Source organism: Grus americana, chromosome 12 (genome assembly GCF_028858705.1).
Source record: "Grus americana isolate bGruAme1 chromosome 12, bGruAme1.mat, whole genome shotgun sequence".
In the NCBI taxonomy this organism is placed as follows: Eukaryota; Metazoa; Chordata; class Aves; order Gruiformes; family Gruidae; genus Grus; species Grus americana.
Genome location: NC_072863.1, coordinates 23,418,754 through 23,442,616, shown reverse-complemented (window position 1 = coordinate 23,442,616; position 23,863 = coordinate 23,418,754). Strand labels below are relative to the sequence as shown.

At 67.4% G+C, this 23,863-nt stretch overlaps 1 protein-coding gene across 5 annotated transcripts in view; it reads left to right on the top strand.

Moving 5' to 3' along the window:
• The first annotated feature begins 639 nt into the window (after positions 1-639).
• NHSL2 (NHS like 2) overlaps positions 640-23,863 on the top strand; it is a 32,768-nt gene continuing 9,544 nt past the window's right edge. Inside the window, exon 1 of one of the 5 annotated variants that reach the window (XM_054839234.1) lies at positions 640-1,030. In XM_054839234.1, coding sequence (XP_054695209.1) covers positions 766-1,030 — 265 coding nt within the window. In that variant the 5' untranslated portion in view covers positions 640-765. Of the gene's footprint in view, positions 1,031-2,116; positions 2,434-14,327; positions 14,666-18,497; positions 18,630-21,446; positions 21,819-23,863 lie in introns of those variants that run through there. The other 4 variants (XM_054839239.1, XM_054839235.1, XM_054839238.1 and 1 more) reach the window with 4 other exon arrangements.

The following is a 23,863-nucleotide window of genomic DNA, read 5'->3' as shown; positions in this document are numbered from 1 at the left end:
GTGCTTTCCCTGCTGCACCTATCGGGCTTCTGCCCTCCTCTTAGAGAACAGCAACCCCAAAGCCCCACACCAAAATCCCAGAGACGCTGAGCGGGATCCGTGGGAAGACCTGCACCCCCCGCCAGCGCTGGCATGGGAGGAACCGCTGATGGGGGGGAAGGCAGGAGCTGGGGGGGTGCCCGTGCCCTCCCGAATGGCACCGGGGGTGGCCGTGCCCCCAGCCCGAGCAGTGCCAGCGCCGGGGGGTCCCGCCGGCAGACAGCCCGGAGCGCACCCGCGGCTCCCCGCAGCGCACCGCGCCGGCTCCGGTCTTCTCCCTCCCGGCTGCCGGGATGCGCCCGCGGGCCCCGCCGCCGGCCCGAGCATCCCCGAGCAGGGCCGCCCCTCCCTCCTCTTCCTCCTCCTCCTCCTCCTCCCACCGGCCGGCCCCGAGCCCCGGCGCTGCGGCCGGCGCAGAGCCCTCGCAGCCGCGGGGCTGGCCGGGGGGGGAGCCGGGCCGGGCCGGGGAAGAGCGGGGCCGGGCCGGGCCGAGCCGGGGGAGAGCCGTGCCGTGCCGAGCCGAGCCGAGCCGTGCCGTGCCGTGCCGACCCGTGCCGTGCCGTGCCGAGCCGAGCCGAGCCGAGCCGAGCCGTGCCGAGCCGTGCCGAGCCGTGCCGTGCCGTGCCGTGCCGAGCCAAGCCGTGCCGAGCCGTGCCGTGCCGTGCCGTGCCGTGCCGAGCCGTGCCGTGCCGGGCCGTGCCGGGCCGTGCCGGGCCGGGCCGTGCCATGCCGTTCTACAAGCGGAGCGTGGTGCCGCGGCGGGGGCGGTCGGCGGTGCCGCTGGCCGAGCTGCGGGACGTCTGTAGCCTGGCGGCTCTCACCCTGCTCCGGCAGCTCGCCGACCTCTGCGGCCACTCGCTCGCCCTCCTGGGAGACATCGAGGGTCACGTCCTGGCCTTGGGTCGCCGCACCGGGCGGCTGCACCGCCGAACCGCCCGCCTACAGGCGCTGCTGCGGGGCCGGCCGCTGCGCGGGGCGCACGCCGCCCCAGGTAAGGCGACCCCCGCCCGTCCCGTCCCGTCCCGCCGCCCCGGGGGGTCCCCGGGTCCCCCAGCCCCGGGGGGGGTGCGCGGCAGGGGGGTGCCACCCGTCAGCGCTGCACCCTGCTCCGAGAGGGATCCCGTCCCGTCGCCGGTGCAGGGGGGTCTCCGCCGCTGTCCCTCCGACGCGGCCCCCCGGGTGCCCGCGTCCCCTCGCCGGGGTGGCCGACCGACCCACGCCGGCTCCTGCTGCCGAGGTCCCTGCCGCTCCGTGAGCGGGGGAGTCTGGTGGAGCCGGGGAGCGGGGCGATGCCACCGCGAAGCCCTTTTCGTCCCGGTGGCTGGGGCAGGCTGGGGAAGCGTGCCGACCTGTTGCGTTGGGGTGATGTCGGGACAGCTCAGCAGCAGCCTTTCCCTCTGCCTGGCCTTTATTTTCCCGCACACAGTGGGCATTTTCCAGGCTGCCAGCCAAGCACGCGTTTCACGCTGCGTCCCCGATTACCGGGGGCCGTTTCATTCCAGGCTCTCCGGGAAAGCGGGGACGCTGGGCTGCGAGAGCTGCTCCTCGCCTCCGTGCCGCGGTCCTTGCCTTGGATGCTTCGGCCCCGTCCCGGGGCAGGGGACCGAGGTGGCCGTCCCCTCGCTGTGCTTTCAGCCAGCGTGCAGCCGCAGATCGGCGTGGAGCAGCTTTCACTTGGGGTTTTGTGTGGCCGGGGAAAATGACAAGTTGTAGCCCGGGTGTCCTGTCTGCTCATCCCTCTCCTGGCAGCGAGCGGGGTTTGTTTTTTGCCTGGACTGCTTTCATTTCCCATTTCAAGCGGTTTGGCACAGGCTTCTGTGCTGGGTCAGAAGCAGGCAGCCTGTTTCGGAGGAGCTTAAAATAAGCTCGTTTTGGAATTGTTTATAAAAGTTTATTTTAAAAGGCTTTGCGGGGCAGGGAGGGGGAGTGTTGTTCGAGCACGTTTTCCCCAGAAGCGCAGCGCGTTTCTCAGGCCCTTGGCAAAACGCGTGCCTCTTGTGCTTTCTGCAAACCCCCTTGCAAGCGCTGTTCTGCTGCTCCGTCTGCGTGGAGCCATGGGAAATGACTGCCAGACCCTCGCGGCGTGCTTCCCGGATGCAGAGAGCAAGCGGAGCGCTCAGCCTCAGCCTGGGCGATGCGCTGCTCTTGCAAATGCTGGTGGAGTAAATCAGTTATCGGGGTAAGAAGAAGCTCCTGCTGTCCCGTGCATCGGCCAGTAGAGAAACGAGGGGACAAGGAGGTACCACGGTCGCCCAAGCTGACCTGTGCACAGCACCAGTGCAGTGCCAAACCCTGCAGCGTTGTCACCCCACGTGCTGGACCGGTGTCTCCTGGAGGAGGAGCTGGCCGTGACGGTGACCAGATGGCCCCTTGTCACCCGCGTCTGGCCGGCAGGTTGGGAATACTCTTGGTGGCCGCGGGAGCCTTGCGTGCTGCCCGTGGCGGCTGCGGGAGGCGGGTGGGATGGCGTGGGGGACGGCAGGGACGGCCGCAGCGTGGCGAGGGTGGGGAGGCAGCCGCTGCTGGTTGGGTTTGGAGCTCCCGGGTTGTGTTTTCAGCTGCGCGTCAGTGCCGTGCGCCTGGAGTTTCTCGTGGAGCAACACCACAGCTAGTTGGAAGCGGCGTGCGTAATGCAGCGAGCAAATAGTCCTCCGGTGCTGCAGCTCCTCATTAGACCGCCATGAATATGCATGTATGCAGATGTGCAGGCATGGCTCTCCCAGCTGGCTGGCTAGCTGGGGGTCAGAGGTGCGTGGTGATAAAAATGCTTTGATTTTTTTTGTGGGAATAGCTGGGGCGGTGCAAAGCGAGCGGAGCCGCGCTCACCGCACCTCGCCCCTGCTCCGGCAGGGTGGTTTGCATTTCTCCCCACGCCCCGAGGGGAGTGCAACCCACCCACCCTCCTGCCTGTTCCTCATCCATCCACCACTGCTGTTCCTGCGGCCAAAGGGATGCAGGAGCCTCCGGTTTTACTGAACTCTTTATTTAGGGGAAGAACAAAATTCCGATTGCTGTTCCGGTTGCTGTTTGTTTTTCTAAGAGCTGCAGCATCAGCCAGTCGCGGGGGAACGGTGCATGTCTCTGGAGGACAGGAGCTCTTTGCAAGCCCTCGGCGCCCCGGCGCTGCAGGGAGAACAGAGACAGCCCTTGGCTGCGAGAGTGCTGTGCGCCGAGCTGCAGCACCGTGCAGAGTCCCTTGAGTGAGGAGCAAATGTTTAACAACACCCTACTCGGGGTTTGGGGTTTTTTTTCTCCTCATTTCCATTTCTTGAGGAAGATTCAATGGCAAAAATTGCATTTCTCCTCTTAAACTGGAATAAAACCCCATCTTGTCCCTGGGAGGTGCAGGGGAAAATCACCCAGGACCAAACGCGCCCCGGTGTAGCCTTCATGCAGCCGGCGGGGTCCAGGCGATGTGTCCAGCCTGGCCAGCTTGTAAGGACACCCATGGGTCAGGCCCTGGGAGCCAGCGGGTGCCATCCCAACACCAGCCCGGCGCTGGCTGCAATCTCTGCTGGGCTGGGTTAGTCCCGCGGCGGGGGAGCTCGGGTCAGCACTGTGCAGCGGGACGTGTCCGTCCGTCTGTCTGGAGGCTGTGAGCGGGTGGGAGCTGCCCTGTCTTCCTCATCAGGAAGGGGAGATGCTGGTGTAGCAGCGTTGCTGCCAGACGAAGGAATCGTACGGCGACGGGCCGGGGGAGCGCTTAATCTGACGAGGCAGCGTGGTTGTTTCCAGTGCGAGACGGCAGCCAAGGGCCGTCGGATTCCTCTGCTCTTATTCATCGGCAGTTGCATGGGAGCGGGGAGGGTGCGCGCCTGTCCCCGGGGAGCTGGGCGCATCCTGCCTGCCGGCACAGCTCGGTGCTGATGCCTCCCTTGGTGCATGGAGGCGAGGATGCTGGGGTTGGGGGCGGGGGTCCTGCTGTAGTCAAGAGCAGAGCGGGGACCAGGCTGCCCATCCCGCTCCCCTCGGCACGGCCACGTCTCAGAGGGGTGGCACTAAACCCAGCTCCCCTGGGAGCACTTGGCGCTGAAGGCGGGGGCCACTTTGCAGCCCAGGAAAGCCCCCAGCGCACCGGGATGCGGCTCCATGGGCACCGGCTGGGTGACACGAGCCAGCGCTCCCTGCTCAGCCCTCTCCCCTCTGGACCCAGCGGCTCTAGAAATAAATCTCAGCAAAGCAGAGGATGGGGGCCTGGCGCCGAGAGCTATTTAAACTGTCGTCCCTGAAGAGCTGCGGGGACGGTTCTCTGGAAGAGGCTCTGGGCTGAGCTGGCAGGAGGAGCTGTTTACTGCTCTTGCCGAAATATGCAGCGTTCACCGTCCTCTGACCTCCCGGCCTTCGTCTTGAAACAAGCCATGGAGATAGGCAGAGCCGTCGGCCGGCCCCGGGGCTGCTGCCCCCCGCACCCTCCGCCCCGCTCTCTCCTGGCTGGGTGGGTGAGGGCTGGCACAGACATCGGGGCGGGCTGTGGCCAGCGCGGGGTGAAGGCTGCTCGCCCCCACGGCGATGCCGGAGCCGTTTGCAGAGGTCCCCACCCTGGGAGCCCGGCACTGCTCAGCCTGGCCGCAACCCGCTGCAGCCTCTTCTGCTGGGCAGAGCAGCTCCCCAAAACCTCCAAGACTTCTAAGATACTTTCTCTGCCTGCTTTTTTCTAAACCGGCAGTGATTTCAGCATCAGAGGGGAGAGCGCAGCTCCCCCAAGGCTGCCTCGGCGCGGGCGGGAGGTGGGAAGCTGACCAAGGCTGGGACGGATGGGTTCGGCTGCCAGAGGAGGGGGAGCGGAGAGCCGCACCCTCCCTCTTAACAGGAACCGTCTGCAGGAGCGGCTCGGTGAAGAGACGGATAAATGAATAATGCACATCTCCCACCCGGACCCGCTTTGGCTGATAGCCGTCCTCAGCGGTGGGCTGATAGCCGCTCTCCAGAACTGCGTGAGCAGGCAGCGCGGTGGTTGGGAGGAGACCCCATCCCTGCCTTGCAGCAGCTTCCCTACACCGCTGAAGCTTCCTGGCTGGGCTCTGCCACCCTCCGGGATTGCAGTTTCCCCCCCCACAGCGCACGCTGCCCGTGGGTGTGCGGTCCCTGCAGCGCCTGGCCCTGTGTGGGGGGACGTGCTCGGGACGTCCTGGGAGCTGGCGTCGAGGGTGGCATCTCCAGGACGTTGCTGTGACCTGTGTCCCTCCCTGCTGGGGTCTGGCTGGGGCTGGGATTCCTGCTTAGGTGGACTCAAATCCTGCTGCCGACTGGAAGCGTTTTCACCCGTGGGTAGCCTTTTGAAAGGATTTGCACGAGAACTGAGCTGGCTGGTGGTCGTTCCTCAGGAGCTGGGCTGTGGCCCTCAGGGGCAGCAGGTCCCTTGGGGGCAGCAGGTCCTCGGGACCCCCGACACCCAGCAAGAAGTGCACGGAGTCACGAGGGAAGGTGGCCACTGCCGTCCCCTTGCAGCCTCGCACATCCCTGGTGTTCGTGTTTCCTCCTGCCTGGGCCAGTCCCTGCGGTGTGAGCTGAGAGGGACTCCCTTGGTACCAGTATTTCTGCAGTAGAGTGGTTCCTCTTAGGAAGCGCCTACAACATCATATTGGCCGTGAATACGGCAGTGGTTACGGTGAACAGGAACGTGGATTAGCTTCAACTATGTGTCTCCAAAGCAGCTTGCATCATCTTAAAGCAGTTTGAAGGATGCATTCACCTCCATGTGGAAGCAAGAGTTGGAGCTCACTTTGGCAACCTGTTTTTCTAGCTGCAGAGATCTCCTTGAGGCTCAGAGAGGGACGAGGTGTGAGTGTGCAGGCCGGACCGCTCCTCACAGTGTGTGTGCGGGTTGTCCGGGCAGCGAGGAGCGTCAGGGCGTCATTTCGCTGGCTGGATTTCTGATGGTGCCCGAAGGAGCATCCTGCCTCACAGCAGGGCCCCCCGCTCGCTCCTTCAGCCGGGTGCTTTGCAAAGCGCCGGTAGCTGGTGGGGCCGTGTTTTGGAGAGCAGGTGACCTCTGGGCCAGGCTGGAGGGCTCTGTCCCGCCTCGCGAGGATGCTTCTCGGTGGTGCCAGGCACTGGACCCAGGGTGATGCCACAAGCACCCGCGCTGCTGCGGATCAGCGGCTTGTCCCCCCCCGGCGCCTGCCATTTGTAGGACTTTCCTAGTTGGCAGGTGCCAGATGCTGCACAGACCTGGTGGACCACCTCCGTACAGTACGTGGTGCGGCTGCTGAGCGCAGCAAAGGTCGTCTTGAGACCGTAATAACTGAAAGGCAGGAGCCGCTCACCCCAGGGCCAGGCTCCCCACTGCTGACTGGGACCGGGTCCCGTCCGACGGCATGGCCAGGGCTCCCACCCCTGTTCCCCGGCGTGAAATACATGGGGCCAGTGCATGGAGTGCCCCGTCACAACCCAGCGTGGGGCACAGGGCCACGTGCTGGGGCGTTCAGGGCACCCCGTAGCCCTGCCCCATGTCACGAGCCCAGGCCTGGGCTCCCAGTGAGCAGGGATTTCGGGAGTGCTCCCGCCCGTGCCCTCAGCCACAGCGTGGGGAGGGGATGCCCATGGAGCCGCCAGCAACACGTCCTGTCCCCAAACCCCGCAGCGCCCCAGCGCCCGGCATCCTCCCCCCCCGACCCTCGCGTCCCACTGTCCCTCGCCCAGCCTTCGCTGTCCCAGCTGATGCCGTCCTGTCCCCCCCCCCCGGCTGCCAGCCTCCCCGTGTGCCGCTGTGGGTGCCAGGGCTGCGGCTTGTGCCTCCCGGCAGGGCAATGGCACCCCCACACTGACAGCCCTGTGCAGCGGGGTGCCCCATGCACCCCCCCCAGGCATGTCCTGTGGCCTCGCTGCCACCCGTGGGGGCTGTGACCGTGCCTAGCACCACTCAGCAAGCCCAAATGCCAGCGAGGGCTCTCACGTGCCAACCCTGTGCGTGCTGGGCACCCGCTGCTTCGCCCCTGATGGGCATGGGGGGACACAGGGACCCACCAGGGACCTCTCCTGGCTGCTTAAGAACCCATCAGTCCCTTGGGGACTCATAGCCAGCTCCCAGCATGGTCCACGCTCCCCAGGTACCTGGTGCCCAGCACCATGCCCGCTGGCCGTACCCAGCACCCCGCGGCCACTGGCACGGGGCCGGGCAGCACGCTGGCCACTGCGCAGGCACGGGGGCGTTCGCTGGCAGCACAAAGCCTGGATTGAGCGAGAGCTGGCGCGGCGCTGAACGAGACGAGTATTCTGGCCGGGAGAATCGGCTCTTCTTCTCCTCACGCGTGCCAGCGGGCTCCGCCGCCCTCCTCCTGCGCTCGTGCCTGGCGGCGAGGACAGCTGCCCGCCGTGGGCACCAGGATGCCGCTGGCGGGGGAGCAGGCTGGCGCTTTGGGCACCGGCAGCGGCGTGTGCGTGGCTCTGGGTGAGTACCCGCCGGCACGCCGGGATGACCGACCCCCTTCTGCCGGAGCCCTGGCCCCCGGCGTGGATGCCAGTGTGGCACGGTGCGACGGCTGGCAGCCGGTCGCAGCTCCGGGAGCCTTAGTGGAGCCGCTCAGCAGTGGGGGGAGGCTGAGCATGGTGGGCGGTACAGAGATCAGGAGCGGGTCGTTAGCCCTCGAGTTAATCTAGTGACGGCAGATCGAAGCAGCTGGGGGGGACAAGCTGCTTCACCCAGTTAACCAGGCAGCGGCTGGCAGTGGCAATTTTCCTCCCTTCCCGGCACCTCGAGTCACCAGCTGCACCCGTACCGAGCAGCACGGCCCCAGCGTGAGCTTGGATCGTGCCTCAGTGTCCCCGTGGCCAGGAGGAGGGTGGGGGTAGCTGTGCACGCAGCCAGGGCACGCCACATCCCCAGCGCAGGGCAAACACCATCCTCGCGCGTGTGCTTACGTGTCCGTGCGCGTCTGAGCGTGCACACGTGCCTGTTGCAGAGGCGAGGGGCTCCTGCACGTGCAATGGCTGTCGGGGTCTGTGCCGCCACTACTCCGCGCCGGCTGCTCTCGGAGGAGCCTCGGCTGGTCCGTGGCTCTCATGGTCTCTGAAATCCCAAAGGAAAGGGGTTCCTGGAGCTCGCAGCAGGTGCCAGCAAGGTTACCAGCCCCCTGACTGCCCGGGCACCGAGAGGGGAAGGCGGTGTCTGGAGAGACGCTCATGAGTTGTCTTAAAGCGCTTGCTCCGAGCGCAGTGAAACTGGGGGGGTCTCAGCTGCTGTGGGGTCAGCCCTGAGACAAACCCCACGCATGTGCCGGATGCCTTCGCCATCGCTCGCAGCTTGCTTGCTGCTTCTGTGGCTGCCAGGCCCAGCAGGGTCTGCCCAGTCCCCTTCCCCTGCCTGCAGCACTGGGTGCCGGGGCTCTTTCCGAGCCCTCCCAGCAGACGCTGGCATCTCCCTGCCGGGCAGGGCTCGCCCATCGCCATCCCGGGGGCTCTCGCGCGGCCGCATCCTGCCAAGCAGGGGGAGCAGATCTCTCTTTGCAGATCCGGCTTGCGGGTACAGCCCTGCCCGGTGCACAGAGAGGCTCCCCGGCTCCGGCCAGCCCCCCGGGGTGTTCCCCCTCCCCAGGCTGCGGCCGGCAGCCAGCAGCCTCCCGGGTGGTCCCGGCTGTCAGGCAGCGCGTGGGCTGCCGGGGCCACCTGCAAGGGGCTGCCTGTGTGGGACCCGCTCCCTTCCTGCCCGCGCCGGGAGCCCAGCCAAGGGGGGAGCCTGGATGGCTGCCTCCCGGAAGGCCATGGGGTGCAGCCGGCCTCGGGGGGGGCTGTGGGGCCGGCTCCAGGCTTCTTCAGGCTGCTCCCCAGTGAGCCCTGGGACCAAAGACTTTGGCAAAGCGCTGCCGGGAGTCTGAGATGCTCCAGCGGATCCCATTGCAACCCACGCTAGGAGGGAAACCCGCCGGCTGTGGGCGGGCCAGGTTTGGGCAGCGGCTGGACGAGGCAGAAGTCCCTGCCGACTGGTGGGTACCCGAGTGAGCCGGAGCGGAGGGAGGGTCTCTGAGCCCCTCCAAAGCAGCCGGGATGTTGCTAATGGGAAGGGCGGTGATGGCATGTGTTCATCGGGGAGCTGCTTGGCAGGCTCTGCCCCCCAGGCCCAGGGCTGGAGATGGTATCTCGCTGTAAGAAAACGTGCGTGGCGGCGGGATGGAGCTGTGTTTCCTCCTTAAAATCCTCCAGGCCTGCCTGCACCATCTGGTCTGGAGGTGGCAGACCCATCTCGTACCACACGTATGACCCACACGCAGGCGGTTCGTGGGTGCACGGCAGCTCGTGCTCTGTGCAGCGTTGCCAGCACGCCGGGTTCGCCTGCACCTGTGCGTGCGACGCATTTCGGTGGTGCCAGGCTTGCCGCCTGGCATCCTCGCCCTCCGCTGTCTCACAAGCAGCCGGGCAGCATCTCAGATACAGTGGATCTGCTCACGCGCCCCATCGTGGGCATGCACAGCCTTGCCAAACGTGCCCGACTCACTGCCTGAGTGACGGGGCCGTACGCCCAGGAGCTGTTTGCCGGAGCTGGCAGACAGGCAGAAGCTGCCAGATCATTTCCTGAAGCGGCAGAAAAAGGCTAACGGGGACTTTCTGCTGCAGCAAGCAGAACGGGCAGCAGGAGCGTGAAGCGAGGCTAATGCCCACCTGAATTGGCAGCGGGTGCCTTGGGACGAGAGCTGTCGGAGGACGCTGCCAGCACCGGTGCCTTCCCCGCCACAGCCCACGCCGGGTCTGTGTGACCTTGCGGTGTGGCTTTGCAAACCCTCTTTTCCCGGTTTGGCCGGGACAGGCGGCGGATGCCTACACTGCGTGCATGGGGATGGCTCGTTGCGTGCTTACGTGGAAAGCCCGAGGGCTCCCGGTGCCGGGGGCTCGGCTGGAAGTCAGGCCAAAGGCTGGGGGGGATTTGCTCTGGCAAAAGCTGCCCGCTGGCCCCAGGTTGCTGCTCACCCATAGGGCAGGGCGGCAGGATGCCTCGCCTGCCCCACACATCGCCCTGCTCCGCCGGGAGTTGTCCAGCCCCAGGGAAGGGCCGTGGTTAAGGGGAGCCAGAGGCAGATTGGTGGGTCGCGCTGGGCTGCGCGTGGTGCCCGTCGGTCTGTGCCACCCATGCTTCGGCCAGGGGCTCCTAAAGCCTTTCTGAAGCCCCCCCGGGAGCGTGCCTGCGCCCGGAGCTCTTGCTGCAGGTGTGGGGAGCGCTGTGGGGCCGTCCCCTCCCCACAGACAGGCGAGGGGGGCTGCTCGAGCCGCTCCAGGCGGGAGTCCGGAGCAAAGCCCTGATCCCCGTGCATGACAGGAGAGGGGAGGTTGGTGCTGCCCACGGCAGCCATGCAGGCTGGCCTGGCCCGGCAGCGGTGGTGGGGTGGCATCTCCTCTGCAGGGCTCTCGCCGATCGCACCCCTCGTTGCGGCTCCCGGGACCTGCCGGAGGGATGCCAGCTGGCAGCCGTGCCGCGGGGGCAGGCTGACGGGACGCTCCGTCTCCATGGCTCTGGCATCCGCAGCAGGGACATGTAGCTATAACTTTAAGAAGGGCCTGGGCTGGGGTGGGAGAAGCGTTTCCATCCAGCCTTTCTCCCAGCAAACCTGGATCGAGTTAGTGTTAGCGAGCGGCGGAGTTGGCGCCTTGGCTGTTCCCCCGCTCCCGGCCGTGGTAGCCACCAGCTTACTCCGTGAGCGGCCATGGGGGTTCAGAGCAGCCAGTGGGGCGTGGGGCAGCCTTCGTCCCCCATGGTCACAGTCCCTGCAAGAAGAGGAAGAGGAGGAGGCAGAGCTGGGTACGTAGAAGTTTTGTCCTCCTCCCTGCCCGCTGGACTCACTGCCCCACTCCAGGGAGGGGGCTGGCAGCGCCGCAGAACGAGGGCAGGGAGCACAGTGGGTGTACGGCACGGGACGGGCGGCTGTCTGCAAAGGTGGGTGCTGGCAGCGGGCAGCCCCAGGGCTTGCCCACATGGCCAGGGCTGGTGGAGCCGCCTGCTCGGCTCCTTCTGGCTCCTACCCGCACGGTGAGCGAAGGGGATGGCAGGATGGGGCCAGCTCGGTGCCTCACCGCCTGTCACGCAAGGGCTCGCAGCGCCGGGACGCACCGATGGTGACAGAGGGCAGAGCCCCGTGGGGGGATGCAGTGCCCTCTGCTCCCTGGGCAGTGCCCACGCCTTCCTCTTCCTCCCCACAGGCTCCGGCTGGGGCAGGGAGCATCCCCAGGGACCCCGTCGGGAGGGATGTCCCTGCGCTGCTGCGGGCAGAGGTGCTGGGGGATCTGGTGGCCGTGCGGGGGGGGATGCCAGTGCCACGCCTTGCGCCCCATGTCTCCCGTGATGGGCTGATAAATGACACAAACTAGTGATGGCATCACGGCACACGGTGGCAGTCCAGGTCTGCACTGGTTCTCTGGCGCAGCCGTTTTGGGGTGCGTTCAGTTTTCCCAGGCCAGGGAAGCTCATGGTGACTGGGGGTGCAGGTTGTTGGGGTGATCAGGGCTGGGCTCCCCACGTCCCCCAGGTCTGACCTCTGCATGGGCAGCAGAGGCCACGCAGCTTGTCCCGTGCTGGCGGCACGGTGGCCGTCAGAGGACCCCGGCGTTGAGCCCACCGCGTGTTTTCCCTCCGCTGAGCGGCTGGGGGAGCAGAGCAGTGGTCCTGAGCCTGGAGAAGAGCCTGGCTGCGTCACGGCCATAAGGCAGCTGGGCACCATTACGCTGAGCTCGGGGGCTTGGGCGCGCGGGGTGGGCGCGCTGGTGCAGCCCCTTGCAGCGCTTGCAGGACGTGCCTCCCCCCGCACGCCCACCCCACGCGCGGCTTAGCGACAGGCTGCGGCAGGGGACGCGGCTGCTCGGCGGGAGCCAGGCAGTTCCTCCAGCCGAGGGGCAAAGCAGGAGTAGGGAGGGCAGCGCTGGCAACCCCCCGTCCCAGGGAGGACGAGTCAGTCCCGGGTGCAGCTCCCGGGACACGGAGCAGGGAAATATGTTGTTGCACTGGAGGAATCCCAGGAATGCAGAACCCGGAGGGGACACGAGGTGGCACGGCAGTTTCAGCCCAGCTTTTCCGTCGCTGCAGGCAGATTCCCGGCCAGGGCCAGGCAGGCCTCGCAGGGCCAGCTCGGTGCAGGACGGCAGGTCACCTTCAGCGGGGCGAGCGGAGGGGCTGCCGGGGGCTCCACGTCCTGGGCTCAGCCTCCAGCTCGGCCGGGGCCCTGCCGGTGGCCGTGCCACATCCAGCACCCGCTCCGCCGGGACATGGGACCCCCTCAGCGTCCGACGCAGCCCTGGGAGCGACGCGCAGTGCTGCCCGCTCGCCGCGGTGCCTGTGCGGGGCTGCGCAGCCCTGGCCCCGCTCCCCCAGCCTCAGCCCGGCCCCGAGCCGTTGTTCTCCAAAGAGCTCGTCTGCCTTGCTTTATTATTATTTTTTAACACGGTCTCTTGGCCAGAAGGTAATCAGCTTGTCCACTTAGCGAGTGTTTATGGCTTCTTCAGAGAAGCTGATTTCTCAGCCAGGAGAGGGGCTCCTTTAGAAACAGAGACGCTCCCCGTGTTCGGGGCTGGACAGAGCCACCGGCACGGGCTTTTCCCCCGCTCCATGCCCGCGGCGGGTGGCCAGGGCACGCCGGGGTGCACTCGGCTGCTTGTGCCCTGCTTGCACCCTGCCGCCTTCGCGGGCCCCGTGCACGGCGTGCCCCTGTGCATGGTGTGCCCCTGTGCTGCGGGTGGGAAGGACCGGCTGGGAGCTGCTTCGCAGCGTGCGGGGAGCTGGCTGGGGCTGCAGGAAACACGGAGCTGGGAAAGCACAGGCAAGCTGCGTGCGCCCACAGGGCTCGGAGGAGGACACGGGGTCTAGGGCTTCACCGCAAGAGGTGACAAGTAGCTCGGAGTGATGAGTAGCTTGCTCGGCTCCCCAGGACAGGGTGTGGAAAGACAGCCGTGCTGTCAGATCGTGGACCCCACCACCCACGCTGGGGCTGTTTGCGGAGTTGCTGCTGCAGCCTGACTCGACACCACGTGCCTTGCTTGGCTGGGGGCTTGGGGGAACGGCAGAAAGTATTTTCTCAATGGCATTTGTGCAAACCACCCCAGGCTCTCCTCGGTCCTTCGTCTTCCTGGAGAGTGCCGGGAGGCCAGGGCGAGGTGGGAGTACGCCTGCGCTGCCTGCAGCTCCTGCCATGGCCCCATCGCGGGCTGTCCCCACGAGCCGAGGCGCTGCCGCAGCCCTGGCCCAGCACGGGGGCACAGCACAGGGCCACGGGAGCCGGGGGTGCCACTGCAGGGCCCCCGCACCGCTGCGGCTGTCACACCCACCTGCTCCCACATCAGTCACACAAACCGCTCCTTGCGCCAAGTACTGATCCAATTTGTGGCTGTTTCCATAACAACCTCCCAGCGCTTTCTGGTCCTTTCTGTCGCTACGCGGATGCTGAGCTTCGGCGTGTAAGGGATGCTCTGGCCTGGGATGGAGCGGCTGGGCTGAGCCGTCACCGAGGACCTCTGGCTCCTGGGTGCACAGGGCTGCTCGCTCGCTGGAGGCCAGGGCATGTTGAACAAGTTTCCCCTGACCTGGGAGCGAGTTTTTTCCCCATCAGAGGGATATGGTGAGGTTTGGGCTGGAGGAAGAAGCAGCCCAAGGGCAATAGTTGATGCAGGCATGCAGCCTCTTGTGGGGGGTCCCCAAGCACAGCTCAGCCTTGTGCAGATGTGGCACTGCCCAGGATGCTCAGTGCCAGGGATAGGGCTGCTGGAGGTGCTGCCAGCCAGAAACCCCGTTTCTCAGACCACAGACCCCATCACCCACAGGCCTGGCTCTTGCCGTGTCCCACGGCTCTCACATGGGCTTTCCCCATGGGGTGCCAGCCCCAAGAGCTCACCCCGCACCCTCCTGTCTCCCACTACACCGGTGCATGGCTCGAGCTGCTCTCGGAGCCGCCATGGTCCCTGTTGCCCCCATCCACGACCCCCTCAGCCTGCCAGCCCGCAGGGCCAGCCTCGGGTCCCCCCCCCCGCCCCAACACCCCCTGGGCACTGCCTGGCCCCAGGATCCCCCCACCCGGCCCCAGCCCCACCAGTCCCGGTGCACCCCCCCCCAGCCGGGGTGCCTCTATTCCCCCCGGGGGCTGCCCAGCCCCGGTGTCCCCCCCCCAGCCGGGGTGCCCCCATTCCCCCGGGGGCTGCCCAGCCCCGGTGCCCCCCCAGCCGGGGTGCCCCCATTCCCCCGGGGGCTGCCCAGCCCCGGTGCCCCCCCAGCCGGGGTGCCCCTATTCCCCCCGGGGGCTGCCCAGCCCCGCGCCCCCCGCCGCCCCCGGCCCCGCCGCCCCCGGCCGTCCCCCGCAGCAGCCGCCATTGGGCGCCTCTCGGCAGCGCGGCGGCCCGGCGGCCCCGGCGCGGCGGCGGGCGGGCTCCGAGGGGGCGGTCGGGCCGATGCGGCGGGGAGGGGGACGCCCGGTGCGGTGCGATGCGATGCGGCCCGGCTGGGCTCGGCCCGGCCCGGCCCGGCGGCTCCTCCCCGCTCGGCGCGGCGGGGCGGCGCGGCGCGGCGGGCCCGGCGGCGGGGGAGGCATGGAGCCGGCGGGGAGCGGCCCGGGGGCGGCGGCGCTCTGACCACCTGGGCCGGGCGAGCCGCGGCGGAGGATGGGCAACGCGCAGCGGAAGGCGCCGCGCAGCCAGCGGCGGGGCAGGATGCGCTCAGCAACAGGTACCGGGGGACGGGACGGGGCGGGACCGGACCCGCTCCCCGCGCTGCCCCCGCGCTGCCCCCGCCGCCCCCCGGCCCCGCGGGCTGGGATGGAGCCGGCTGCGGCAGCGGCAGGGGAGGGGGAGGCTCGGGCTCTGCCGCGGTGTGTTTGTGTGTGCGTGTGTCCCCCCCGCCCCGGGCCACCCGGCCCCTTCGGGTCGCTTGGAGGACACGGGGAGAGGTCACCTCCAGCTGAGGCTCGGCCTCGCTGGCGGAGACGGCGAGGGATGGGGCTGGCGGTGGGGCCCACCACGGTCCTCCAGCGTGCGGAACAGGTGCTGGCCCGCACCCCGGGTAGTGGGGAGCCAGCCCCGAGCTGCGGGGAGCCAGCTCTAACATTGGGGAGCCAGCCCTGAGCAGTGGGGCGCCCGCTCCAACGTTGGGGAGCCAGCCCTGAGCAGTGGGGAGCCAGCCCCGAGCTGCAGGGAGCCAGCCCTGAGCAGTGGGGAGCGAGCTCCAACATTGGGGAGCCAGCCCTGAGCAGTGGGGAGCCAGCCCTGAGCTGCAGGGAGCCAGCCCTGAGCAGTGGGGAGCGAGCTCCAACGCTGGGGAGCCAGCCCCAAGCTGCCGGGAGCCAGCCCTGAGCAGTGGGGAGCGAGCTCCAACGCTGGGGAGCCAGCCCCAAGCTGCCGGGAGCCAGCCCTGAGCAGTGGGGAGCCAGCTCCAACGCTGGGGAGCCAGCCCCAAGCTGCCGGGAGCCAGCCCTGAGCAGTGGGGAGCCAGCTCCGACGATGGGGAGCCATCCCCAGGCTGCGGGGAGGCCTTGCGCTTGCTGGCCCTGGAGCTGGGTCCTGCCCAGGCAGGGAGCCCGTGCCTGCATAGCCCCCCGCGCCCCCAGCCCCCTTCTCCCACCGATTGCAAAGGCGGTGAGTGTCTCTGGGGGGCCTCATACCATAAATTACCTAAGGCAGGCAGAAAGCCCTGCGAATCTGCAGGGGGCATTTGGGGGGAGCAGCGTGAGTGGAGGGCTCACTTGGAGCCGGGAGCGGGCAGCCGAGCTCAGGTGCCCTCTAAAAAAGCTGGGTCGAACAAGCAGGCAGGACCTGTCCGGTCACTCCATTGTCCCCACCTGGCTGGCCCAGGCAGTTCAGCAACCCTTTCCAGACACCCGGGACTCCGGCTCCCCTCCCTGACCCAGCCCAGCTCCTGGAAATGCCTGAAGACCCGGGATGCTGGGGTCTGCCACGGCTCCTGGCTCACAGGCTCATCTGAGGTCTGTTTCCCCGTGTGCCCCGGAGCGCAGCATGCCGGGCTCTGCTGGCCCCGGCTCCCGTGCCCACTGCCCTTTGCCTGGCCGCTGGCTCGAGAGCCGGGACGCAGCAGTGCGAGCAGCAGCAGGGATCTGCCAGCCCTGGGAGAGACCTCAGGAAAATTGCTTAGAAACTGCAAGAAAATGGGGAGTGATTGTCACAGCCCAAGTGACTGTCACAGCTTAATAATTAGCGGGCAGAGGGGGTGGAAGTACAGCCTGTCTCTGTCTAATTTTGCAGCCGCCGTTGTAGCAATTGTTGCAAAGGACTGAAACGGGGCAAAAGAGCTTCGGGTCGCATGGGGGGATCAGGAGGGACGCTGATCTGGCGGGTCCTGAGGGATGAAGGATGCTGTGCCGATCGGTACCCAGCACGTCGCCTTTGGCTCCCGTCTCACAGGCCACAGGAGGCGGGCAGCGGCTGGACTGCTGGGCTCAGAGGGGACCACAGCATGCTGGCCTGCTCCCTGCCTGCCTCTCCCACCCTTGCCACTGTCTGGTGCGGCTCAGAGTGGGACGGGAGCTAATCGCACTTCTGCATCATCAAAGGGATTCTTGGGAGCTGCAAATCGCCCTCCCAGTGCTGCCGGGAAGGGCCCAAGGTGGGTTTGCGAGGCCAGCCTTTGTGCCAAAGCTGGTTCATACGTCCTCGGGTGCAGGGTGCGTCTCCGTGCCAGCCCGGAGATCTCCAGCTGATCTTCCTCCTGGTGCCTGGCCTCGGCAGAGCTGTGCCTGGCTGCTGGGAGCAGGGAGGAATGGGATTTGACACTGGACAGCTTGAAACTCATCTTGGGTGTGAAGCTGGGGCGAATACTTGGGTGCTCCCAGGCTATTTAGGCTTGAGGCTGCTGGGACCTCAATGGCTTGGGCATTCCTGAGCAGCTACGCACAGGCTTCCTTGTGGAGAGGCGGCGGCGGGTCCAGGCTGGAGCTTATCTGCCGAGGGGAGGGAGCTGAAACTTGATAAGCAGCAGCCCTGCAGTGGGTCTGGGTCGCTGGCAGGGTGGGACGCCCACCGGCTGGGAGAGGAGGGCAGGGACCCGCCGTACCAGGAGGTACCTTGGCTCATCTCAGGCAGGATCATTCTTCTGCCCCGTGCACAGGGCAGCGCATGGAGGGCTCTTTGCACTGGCATCCCTGATCGTTAAAATCCAGCCTTCCTCGTGTCCTGACGGGCTGGGAAGGGCTGCATGAATCTGGGGCCTGTGAACCTTAGCTCTGCCCGCTTGGCCCGTACGCATCTCGGATGCTGCTCTAACGCTGGTGGGGGCTCGCATCCCCCGCACCCCTTCCTTGCACGTCGGAAGAGCTGAGCAGGGTGCTCCTGAGCCCAGGATGCTTGCTTGCAAGTGTGGCGGTGGTTGGAGGGGCTTGTCAGAGAAGGCAGCGTGTTCGTAGGCTGCTGGAACAGATGTGATGAGTTAGCAGGTCTCTGCGCTCAGTGGTCTGGTGGGGCTGGGAGGCAGCTCTCCAGTTATTGCGTCTGCCCTGGGCTGGCACCGTAGCTATAACGGTCCATTGGGGCAGGTCTGCTTGTCCCCTCGTCTGTCGGAGCCACGTGCAAGTGCTGCCTGGGTTGCTGGGGGGGAAATGAACTCTCCCGGTATCTGCCGTCCTTTACCCATCCCATCATTTGGGTCTGCGGCGTCGCTGGGTGCCTGGCAGGGGGGTGGATGGTACCAGCCCCCGGCAAGGCACGTGCTGCCCACGCTGCCCCAGCGGCCCCAGAGCCACTTCCCAAGGTAAGGCAGGGCTCGGGGCTGCATTCCTGTCTCTGCTGCAGCCCTGGCTCCCAGCGGCCTCCGTCCCCCGGAAAAAGCAGGCTCAGCTTTACAAAGCCCTGGGGCGCTGGGAAAGTGGTCCCCGAGGAGCCCTTGCTCGCGGCTTTTGGAAGGAGCCAAAGCGAGAAGCTCTGGGGGTTCTTGCAGCTTCTAGGGCAAAGTCAGATTAATTCAGAAAGGCCCCCCACTTTTTTTAGCTAACAAGCATTGGGAGGCTGGGGGGGGAGAAGGCAGCTCGACCCAGCCGGGAGGCGGCGGCGGGCTCCAGGGCGCTGATTTCCAGGTGAGGATGCCGACGGCTGCTCCAGCCGGGACATGCCGGAACAGCCGTGCTCTGCTGGGGGAGACGAGACAGCATGTGCCGGTGTCCCCCCAGTCACCTGTGGCTTTCAGATGTGCTGGTTGCTGCTCGGGACGTGGCTGGGGGATGTTTTGGCCCCATGACTCTGCTCAGCCAGGGGGAGTCTTGCCGTGGCCCCCAGGACCCCGTCCCGTCTCCAGGCGCTGCAGCAGGGATGTACGGACAGAGGGACGAGCCCCTCCACCCCAACCCGCCGCCTTTGCAGGACCCCCGAGCAAACCGCTCCGGGTGGGGGGACGGAGGACGGGCTGTGCAAAACCACGGCCCCTCCGCCATCCGTCCCCCGGGCCGGTGGCAGGAAAGGAAGAGGGGCCGGGACAATGGGCCGTGGCGCTGACTCAAACAGCCGGTTCCTGGTCGCTTCCTCTCCCCCCCCCCGGGCTGGAGCCGGCCGCGGGCGGGGAAGGCGAAGGAAGCTCACTTCTCTCTGCCTGTTTTTGAAGGGCTCCCAGGCGGCCGGAGCGAGCACCCTCCCGTCTGCGCCCGCGGCCATGGCCAAGGCAGAGTGGCTTCTGGCGCCCTGGCACCGGGGAGGTAAGGCAGGCAGCGCGGGCAGGGGCAGGCAGCGCGGGCAGGGGCAGGCAGTGGGCAGCCTCCTCCGAGAGGAGCGAGCAGCGAGGGCGGGGGAGTTTGCAGGTGCCCTTGCTGTGCAGGGCAAGACCCGGGGTTGGCATGACGGCGTCCGCGGGGATGCGGAGGCTCTCGTCTCCACAGGCCGTGCAGCAGCCGCAGGGTCGGTGCTGCCCGGCGGTGCGGGTCTTGTCCCCCGTTCCCAGCCTGGCGTCGACGGTGGCGTGTCCCTTCCCCTTGAAATCCTTGCCGCCATTCCCCAGCCCGTCGGGGCGTCCTTGGTCTCTGACAAAGCAGAGAAGCACAGAGACCCCCGCTCCTGGCGTCCCACCGACCACTCCTCAGGCTGGGGCTGAGCCCCGCTGGGACGGATCCTGCCCAGCCCTGTGGTGCTGTACTCTCCTGGCTGCTCTTGTTTGCTGGTGGCGGCGGGAGCGGGGAGCACAGGGCCGTGGATCGACACAAACGCTGGGGTCAGCCAGGGCCCTCGCTGCTCTCGCTGCCCTCGCCATCGCTCCTGCTGTGGCTGATTTCACGTCTCGGGCCCCTTTGTCCTGGGGCCTGGCCGCGTTCCCCTCTCAGGCGACTTCCTCGCATTGTCCCGGCCCCGTGGAGTGTAAAACCAGCCGGGCACAGGGGAAATGGCGCTTTCCTGGAAGCACCCCTGCCCGGCGAGGGGCTGCAGCCTCTCCGGCACAGGCAGCCTGCGTGCCTGGGAGAGCTGCGAGCGCTGCCCCGGGCATCCACGTGCCGCCAAACAGCCCCGGCCAGGCTGGGGACATCACCGCGGCAAAGCTAGTGGGCACCTGGCCTTGGCCACCCTGCGCCTGGGGGTGCCCTTGGCCGCGGTGCGTGGCGGTGCTGTGCCGGGGTGCCGAGGACTGGCTGGGGCTGGCAGGTTGCCGTGCCGGGTTTCCCGAGGCTCTTGGGAAAGGCTCGCATCTGGTTTTTTGGCGTGAGAGTGAGGGTTGTGATACGAGGGGGAAGCCAGGCTGCTAGGGAGCCGCGGTGGGATTGGGAGAAGGGCTGCGAGGGGTCTGATCCTGCCGCCCGTGGCTGACGCCTCGCTGAGGGACCTGGGTCCAGCCAGGCTCCGGCACGGCAAAGGCAGGGTGCCGAGAGCGCCCGCGGCCGAGCCCGGAGCAGCCCCCGCCGGGGCTGAGGCTGCTGCTCCATCCTCGGGAGCGATGGCTCGCAGCCCCTTGGCAGGGAGCGGCGTGAGTTCATTCGGCCGGCTGCGGTACCGGGCCAAGCCCCGCTGCGAGCGTGGCCGCGGGCAGTTCCCGTCCCCGCAGCACGGGCGGATGGCGCACCGGGGCTCCTCCTGTGCCGGGCTCGCCGGCCAAGCCCTCCCCGCAGCACACGCACCTCCTCTGCCTGCCAAAACTCCCTGACGGGGTCCCGGCTCGCGTTGCCGGAGCCAAACGTACCCAACGCGGCTTTTCACCAGTGGCCCCTGCCCGCCCTCCGCACCTGCCGGGCTCAAGGGCAGTCGCCAAACCAGCGGTGCCACAGTTCGCGGGGACTTTGACCGGCATCAGCTGTTGCCCTGTCACCCTGTGCCAGCGCAGTGGGGCACCCCACCGCAGGAGGCTCCCCCCGGCCTGTCTGTGTGGGGTCACGGCTGACACCATCCGTGGGGAGCACACGTGTCCCCTCCACTCCTGCCCTACACAAGGCACGAGGCAAAGGTGATGGATCCCAAGTGATCCAGCTGGAGAAAGAGGGTCTTCATCTGTTTTACCAGATCCCATCACAGGGCCAGGCAGGCAGAGCGCCCCAGCACACTGTTAACTCTGAGCCCTACTGATGGACAGTGATGTTATTGGCTGTTTCGCAGCTGCTGCTCTCACATAATCCAGCCTTCTCCTCGTGAGCTTAGTGACCCTCGGAGCTGCCAAACCCGCCACCCCTGCCAGCAACTTCTGTGGTGCTTTTATCTCCTGTCAGTACAAAAATCAGCTGATTGCATGTTAAACAGGGAGAACGAGAAGAGCCGAGCGCCTCCAGCAGATTTGGTGCAGCAGGGTGGTGTTATTCTTCAGTGCTCCACGGTCCTGCTGGGCACCTGCTCAGGAGCACGCAGACGTGCTGTGCAGGGCAACGTCGGGGTCCTGGCGTGGGCACCCCCCTAAAAAGCTTCCAGCCCCTCCGGCCTCAACCACCGGCAGGTCAAACGTCTGTAAGGATGGCCCTGCCTCGCTGAGGGCTCGAAGAGGTGCCCGCAAGATGTGTAACGGAGGGATGACGTCCCGGGGAGGGTCCGGATTTGGACAGGGCACAGTACGTCGACCGTCCCGACAGGGGCTCGTCTTGGGCACGCTCCAGCCCGCACGCGGCGAACGCTTGTGCCAAGGTAGGCAGGTCTGCCCGGTGAGCAACGCTCCCTCGTGGCTCTGGGTGTGCGGATGTTCAGCGGGGAGTGTCGCTTTGGGACCTCGTTCGGACCTGGGCAGGCATCCGGCCCCGAGCTGCCGCACACGGATGCTGCTCCGCATCCCGGCGGGCAGCTGGACCGGCGGGTCCGAGTTCAGCAGGGGGTGAGCTTGGGACAGGAGGCGCTTTCTGCTGTCGCTGCCAGCTCCCGCTGTTTGCTCTTTTCTCTTCCTCTCCGCTCGTTGCAGAGCAGCGTGCGCTTTGGCTCCGTACCACAGGGAATGTCATCAAGCCGCACGCGCCGGGAGCGAGCAGTCGCAGTGCCGACAGCGGGCCGGGGCGCTTGCTCGAAGCCGGCGGCATATGTTGCCGGCACTGCAACGCATCGGCTCCTGCCGGTGGGGTTTGGGTTGCTGGTGGGATCACTCTCAGCCTCCAAGTTTGCAGTCCTCATCCTCCGGTGTGCTAGGACCGGCAGCGGCGGCTGGCTTGCCGCTGTGCCGATACCGGTTGCCATGGCTGCTCTGCTAATGGTGCATCGCCTGCTGCTGCCGTTACATCACTCCTGTGGTACCTCTGCATCGGCAGCGAGGAGCCGAGCGGCACCGTCTGCATTGCCGGCGCTTCCCGCTCACTTGGAGCGAGCTTGAGAAGGAGAAGTTTGGTGGCAAGCTTGAGCAAGAGGCATCATCTCACGGGAGCTTCGGCCTGAACTGAAACAACTTCTAATGGCTCTGTCGAATATCTCCCTGTGGATTCGGGATGCCTGGGCGATAGGTAAATTAGGGTGCTGGTGTGGAGTGGGGGTGACTCGGGGAGGTGCTCGCGGAGGGCACGTATTCTGTGCTCTGTGGCTGGGGGTCCTGCAGGGACACTTTCTCCCAGGAGAGAGTGAAGCCCAGCTCCCCTTGGAGCAAACTCCCCTTGGCTTCAGCCCTGGTCCTTATACACCCACAGTGGCCGCGGCTCCCAAGCCTGAACACTCGCTCGCACTCAGTAAGACTCTGCCACAAGCACCCGCTGCGGCCGACGGTGCTGGCTCGCACCCCTGCCGGGGGCAGCCCGGCGGGGACCGTCCCAGCGGGATGCTGCCGTGGCCCTGCCCACCGGTGCTGCCCCTGCATCCAGCCCCAGGGTGAGGGGCAGAGCTTGCTGCTGCCAGCCCGCAGCCCCGGCAGGGGACAGACCCCCTGGGAGACATGGGGACACGCGGGGAGCAGCCTCCGGCAGCTCCGGCCGCCTGCGGTTGACACCTCTGCCCATGCCTGCGCCTGTCTGCAGGCAGAGCTGGAGCTGCTGCCTGCTGCCCTCTGCGAGCCCCAGGGCAGGGAGCGGGGACTGGCGCCAGCGTGCGGGGTGAGCCCCCCCAGCCAGCCGTGCCTCAGTTTCCCCCCAGCGGCGAGGCTGGCCAGGCTCAGGTCAAGAGCGCTGGGGGTGCGTGGGATGGAGCCAGCCCGCCGGCTCTGCTCTCCCAGGACGCCCTTCACCTCCCACAGGCATTTGCCGCGGGCCGGGGGCCCCTGCAGAGGCATTTCATACGCTGAGGCTGTCACCGATAAGCTCGGCAGGAGGGTCACTGCCAGGGGCAGCAGGCTCTGCTCCGGCTGCGCCGTTCCTGCCGGCCGCCGTCTCCTCCCGCCCGGCGCTCTGGCTCGGCTGGGGCACCCCGAGCCCCAGGGATGCAGGTGGCCACCGTGGCTTGCACCGACATTCCAAACCTGCTCTTGCGCCGAGCCCGTGCTGGGCTGCTTCGGAACACAGCCCGGCCGTCGGGACCGCTGTCAGCAGCGCCGCTTTATCAGCCCCTGCGGCGAGCCGGGCTGCTGGCTCCTCGCACCACATCGCAGAGTTTCCGCGTGATGTCGGGCTGTGAGCAGCTGCCGGGGCTGTGCCGAAAAAACCCTCTGAGCGACCGCTCCCAAGGAGCAAAAGCCAGAACGTGAGGGTGTTAGGCTTGCTCTTGCACGCAGGGTAGTGCAAGCACGGTGCAGCCCCTCGGGACACGGCTTTGGGGTGCCTGGGCTGCCGGAGGGATGCTTGGCTCGCCCACCCTTTCCCACCCCTTCTCCTCCTCAGCTGCCGCTTCTGCCGGGAAGATGAAACCGGCCCCGCCAGTGCCTTGGCGATGCCCGCGCCGCTGCCTGCGTCGGCTCAGGACGGCACCGGCTCGCTTGCGTTCCCAAATGAGCGTGTGTCTGCAACGAGTGGGAAGCCCTGCAGGGCAGGGACCCCCCCCACCACCACCCCGCGCTGCCCTTTTCCCCTCTGTCCAGTGCCAGCTGGCCATGCTGCCCTCTCTTCCCTGCCTGCAGCTCGCACGGGCAGGGCAGGGTGCTGGCCCCCCCACGCCAGCTGCCGGGGCACACTTCCGCTTTGCGCCAGGGCGGCCCCGGGTTTCGGTGCTGCGGTTTGCCCACGTGGTTGGAGCCCGTGGGGTGGGTGCCCGGGGTGTCCCGGCAGCGGGGCCGAGGCTGCGGAGGTAAGCTCCCGTACTGCGACTCCGGGGAGGGCGGCGGGGGGGGGCTGCCCCCCGGCAGGATGCTGGCACCCGGTGGCTTGGGGAGGTGGCGGGGTGGCGGGAGGCTGTGCTTTGGGGGTGTCCCCGAGTCCGGGGGGGGACACGCCACGTAGCTGCTGCGGGGTCTGCAGGGGGGTGGTGGCCGCCGGGGGATGCGTGGGCAGAAGGCGAGGAGCATCGGCGCCCACCGAGGCCGAAGGCTGGGTCTGTGCGAGCCCGGCGGAGGGGTGCAGCGAGCCGGGGCACGGGATCCACCCTTGGGGTGCGCTCAGAAATGGAGGGGGCGAGTGGAGCCCCCACCTTG